Source organism: Argentina silus, assembly GCF_951799395.1.
Source record: "Argentina silus genome assembly, chromosome: 10".
NCBI lineage: Eukaryota > Metazoa > Chordata > Actinopteri > Argentiniformes > Argentinidae > Argentina > Argentina silus.
The window spans coordinates 1620367-1625586 of record NC_139664.1 but is presented as its reverse complement, the minus strand read 5'-3'; the positions used below and the strand labels follow the sequence as shown (position 1 = coordinate 1625586).

Here is a 5220-nt window from a genome sequence, read left to right as displayed (position 1 = left end):
CCACATGTTAATCCATCCACTTTAATAATAGAAATTCAGAGCAATTTAATTTACCTCTCTGTCTCATACATGCTGTAGCAGGTCTCTCTGTCTCATACATGCTGTAGCAGGTCTCTCTCTGTCTCATACATGCTGTAGCAGGTCTCTCTGTCTCATACATGCTGTAGCAGGTCTCTCTCTGTCTCATACATGCTGTAGCAGGTCTCTCTCTGTCTCATACATGCTGTAGCAGGTCTCTCTGTCTCATACATGCTGTAGCAGGTCTCTCTCTGTCTCATACATGCTGTAGCAGGTCTCTCTCTGTCTCATACATGCTGTAGCAGGTCTCTCTGTCTCATACATGCTGTAGCAGGTCTCTCTGTCTCATACATGCTGTAGCAGGTCTCTCTCTGTCTCATACATGCTGTAGCAGGTCTCTCTCTGTCTCATACATGCTGTAGCAGGTCTCTCTGTCTCATACATGCTGTAGCAGGTCTCTCTCTGTCTCATACATGCTGTAGCAGGTCTCTCTCTGTCTCATACATGCTGTAGCAGGTCTCTCTGTCTCATACATGCTGTAGCAGGTCTCTCTCTGTCTCATACATGCTGTAGCAGGTCTCTCTGTCTCATACATGCTGTAGCAGGTCTCTCTCTGTCTCATACATGCTGTAGCAGGTCTCTCTCTGTCTCATACATGCTGTAGCAGGTCTCTCTGTCTCATACATGCTGTAGCAGGTCTCTCTCTGTCTCATACATGCTGTAGCAGGTCTCTCTGTCTCATACATGCTGTAGCAGGTCTCTCTCTGTCTCATACATGCTGTAGCAGGTCTCTCTCTGTCTCATACATGCTGTAGCAGGTCTCTCTCTGTCTCATACATGCTGTAGCAGGTCTCTCTGTCTCATACATGCTGTAGCAGGTCTCTCTGTCTCATACATGCTGTAGCAGGTCTCTCTCTGTCTCATACATGCTGTAGCAGGTCTCTCTCTGTCTCATACATGCTGTAGCAGGTCTCTCTGTCTCATACATGCTGTAGCAGGTCTCTCTCTGTCTCATACATGCTGTAGCAGGTCTCTCTGTCTCATACATGCTGTAGCAGGTCTCTCTCTGTCTCATACATGCTGTAGCAGGTCTCTCTGTCTCATACATGCTGTAGCAGGTCTCTCTCTGTCTCATACATGCTGTAGCAGGTCTCTCTCTGTCTCATACATGCTGTAGCAGGTCTCTCTGTCTCATACATGCTGTAGCAGGTCTCTCTCTGTCTCATACATGCTGTAGCAGGTCTCTCTGTCTCATACATGCTGTAGCAGGTCTCTCTCTGTTTCATACATGCTGTAGCAGGTCTCTCTCTGTCTCATACATGCTGTAGCAGGTCTCTCCCTGTCTCATACATGCTGTAGCAGGTCTCTCCCTGTCTCATACATGCTGTAGCAGGTCTCTCTGTCTCATACATGCTGTAGCAGGTCTCTCTCTGTCTCATACATGCTGTAGCAGGTCTCTCTCTGTCTCATACATGCTGTAGCAGGTCTCTCTGTCTCATACATGCTGTAGCAGGTCTCTCTCTGTCTCATACATGCTGTAGCAGGTCTCTCTCTGTCTCATACATGCTGTAGCAGGTCTCTCTCTGTCTCATACATGCTGTAGCAGGTCTCTCTCTGTCTCATACATGCTGTAGCAGGTCTCTCCCTGTCTCATACATGCTGTAGCAGGTCTCTCTCTGTCTCATACATGCTGTAGCAGGTCTCTCTGTCTCATACATGCTGTAGCAGGTCTCTCTCTGTCTCATACATGCTGTAGCAGGTCTCTCTGTCTCATACATGCTGTAGCAGGTCTCAGGCAGGTCTGACCTGGTTTCCCTCACCACCGTTTGCATGATGGGAGTTTGAGATGAATCACTGTTACTGTAATCATCTTCTTCATCATCATCATCACCATCACCATCTTCTTCATCATAATCATCATCATCATCATCCTCGTCATCCTCCAGGTCGCGTGGCTCCATTCCTAACCTACGACAACGTGACATTGACTGGCAGGTGTGCTGGGTGGTCATGAGGGGGGCGTGGCCAGGAATGGAACTTTAAAGACTTATCACATGATCCTTTAACAATAAATAACATGAATATCACACTGAATATTAACATTGACATTAACATTAACATGATTAAAATGGACACATATTGACTATAACATTAACATTAATAAAGTAGAGGTCTGTCATAGTGAATATAACATTAACATTAATAAGATATTAGTCGTAATAGCGTGGGTAATTGAGGGCTATAACATTAGCTCTGCCAGGAGGACAGGTCAGGTGACCTAGTCCGCCAGCCGCCTGTTTCCTGCCACTGCGGCGTGGAGGGACACTAAGCAAATCACTGAGGTGATTTACGGCGCGGTGAACGGCCTGGTGGCGGGATACTGTCAGGTATAAAGGTGTCCTCTCCTATTTATGATGGCATTACATGAGGCGCGCGGCCCATAATTCACCCTGAGCACCTCGGAGAAAGCGCTGAGGCTGCGTTCTGCTCCCCGGGTTGGACTCGGGCGGCGCCACGCCGGGCCGGGCGGCCATTACGGCCCAGCAGGGACAACGTCAGCGCCGCCGCCAAGGCCCCGCGGAACGCCCAATCAGATCAGACCTCCACCTCATCCCTCACGCGGTGGTCCCGGGACGGGAGCGTTAGAACATTAGCTCGCACTGCGATTGGATTAACGGGCGGGACCAGACGCACGCCCTGCGGAGATGTTTGTCCCGGTGTCATAACGGTCCCCGGTCTCTGATCCGGTTAACGGGACCATAACAGAAGAGAGACGGACGTGTACTGATCCTGTTAGATCAACAGGACAGAGGAGAGAGGAGGGGAGGAGAGAGGGAGGAGAGGAGGGGAGGAGAGAGGGGAGGAGAGGAGGGGAGGAGGAGAGGGGGGAGGAGAGAGGGAGGAGAGGAGGGAGGGAGGAGAGAGGGAGGAGAGGAGGGGAGGAGAGAGGGAGGAGAGAGGGGAGGAGAGGAGGGGAGGAGGGAGGGAGGAGAGAGGGAGTAGAGGATGGGAGGAGAGGGGGAGGAGAGAGGGGAGGAGAGAGGGAGGAGAGGAGGGGAGGAGAGAGGGGAGGGTTGCTCAGGAGAAGGCTAGCGTCTGTGTGCCTGTAGACTTGTCACACCTGGCTGATGGATGCTAGGTAGCTATAGCCTAGCCTTGACAGGTTCAGGTCAGGTCTCCTACAGGGTTCAGGTCTCCTGCAGCGTTCAGGTCTCCTCCTACAGGGTTCAGGTCTCCTCCTACAGGGTTCAGGTCTCCTCCTGCAGGGTTCAGGTCTCCTACAGGGTTCAGGTCTCCTCCTGCAGGGTTCAGGTCTCCTGCAGGGTTCAGGTCTCCTACAGGGTTCAGGTCTCCTGCAGGGTTCAGGTCTCCTACAGGGTTCAGGTCTCCTGCAGGGTTCAGGTCTCCTCCTACAGGGTTCAGGTCTCCTACAGGGTTCAGGTCTCCTGCAGGGTTCAGGTCTCCTACAGGGTTCAGGTCTCCTGCAGGGTTCAGGTCTCCTACAGGGTTCAGGTCTCCTACAGGGTTCAGGTCTCCTGCAGGGTTCAGGTCTCCTACAGGGTTCAGGTCTCCTACAGGGTTGACTTGATGATGGATTTGTAGTCCTACAGTCTCTCCTCAGCATCCACAGTTGGGTGTCAATCAATCAATCAACCAACCAATCAACCAATCAACCAATCAATAACATGTTATTTTTAATAGCCTCGCACATAAATGTAAATGTTATGTTATCATGAACATGGTTAGTTCCATTTGTTAGGCTTATCAATCAATCAATCAATCAATCAACCAATCAGTCACATTGTAATTGCATTTCGTACATAAATGCAACGCTTATGTTTTTGTATTTTTTTTATTTTATTTTGCTAGATCAGCTTGTACGATCGTTTTCAAAGTTATGACCTGTTGATAGGGTTGTTTGAATCATCTCTACATCTTTTTTATTTAATGTGTTTTTTATTTTTTTTATTATCTTTATTAAATTCCATTAAAAATTTATATTTTTTTATCCTTTCTATTTTACCCTTTAATTCCTACTTCTGTCTGCTTATGTTATCAGTAAAGACAAGACCAGGTTATTCCAGTTGATAGCGGGTTTTATTGTGTGGCTCTGTGCGCACAGACACGCAAAAGGAGAGAATATCATTCCCCTGAGGGAAGGGGGGAGGGAGGGAGGGGGGAGGGTGAGGAAGGCACCCTCACCCCTCCGTCTAAACTAAACACCGCCTGCCGAGCCCAGCCTACCGGGGTAGGTTCTAGCGTCTTCGCCGACCTCCCCTCCTCCTCCGCCGGCTAACCCTGGGGCGCCGGCGGCGGCGGACGGGGCGGGAGGTCCTTCTGCGGGCTCTGGGCATGGTGTTAACGGGAGTAACGGCGGTGTCTGAAGGACGGCGACGCTCCGGTATTTATGTGGTTTCGGCCCGTGACGTCACGGTCATCACTGTGACGCAATCAGCCCGTTTTATCAAAACCGTTCTGTTTGATTTATTTATAACCGAGATGACGGGTTGGTTGTCAGCGGCAGTTTTTACGGCATAATCATACATTTTGTTGCTAGGGTTTCACATGTGGGTATTTTCTCCCGACAAATATGGTTATTTTTCAATATTTTTATTTTATTTAATTGTTCTATTCAAATTCTTTGTGAATAACTGACATTTTGGGTAAAACAATCTCTCTTATTCCACGGTAGGCTGTTTTTGGCAGGAGGTTCGAAAATGTAGCTGCGTTACATTTGGGCAGAGTGATCCTGTCCTCTCTGGGAAGACCGCCGCGAGGCTGTCAGTACATCAGTCAATGACTTTATTAATTTTCGATCAGTCACGGTGGGGACAGATCATTTCCAACTGTGTAATCTCTGTGTAGGGACAAATCTGACTCTCTCACTCTCTCTCTCCCCCTCTCTCTCTCTCTCTCTCTCTCTCTCTCTCTCTCTCTCTCTCTCTCTCTCTCTCTCTCCCCCCCCCTGGAGTATATATCTAATATTCTACAGTTTCTGATCAGACTCAGTCACTCACACACGTACCATCATGACCACTGAGCGCCATCTGATGGTGACATTTGGCCTGACATGAAATATATTCCTTTATTTCTCAATAAAATTGAAATGGGCATTGTATAAATGACTCTATACTCTAAAATAACCAATATTCCACAAATAAATTGTTGTACGGTCTAACAGGTTTTTATTTTTACAAAAAC

At 48.6% G+C, this 5220-nt stretch overlaps 1 protein-coding gene across 1 annotated transcript in view; it reads right to left on the bottom strand.

Moving 5' to 3' along the window:
- Positions 1–3183: 3183 nt before the first annotated feature.
- The window catches only part of LOC310810702 (glucocorticoid modulatory element-binding protein 1-like), a gene marked incomplete at both ends in the record, with an annotated part of 10088 nt that continues 8051 nt past the window's right edge, over positions 3184–5220 (bottom strand). The window contains one exon of the mRNA XM_083678549.1: positions 3184–3554. Coding sequence (XP_083534675.1) covers positions 3184–3554 — 371 coding nt within the window. The remainder of the gene's footprint in view (positions 3555–5220) is intronic.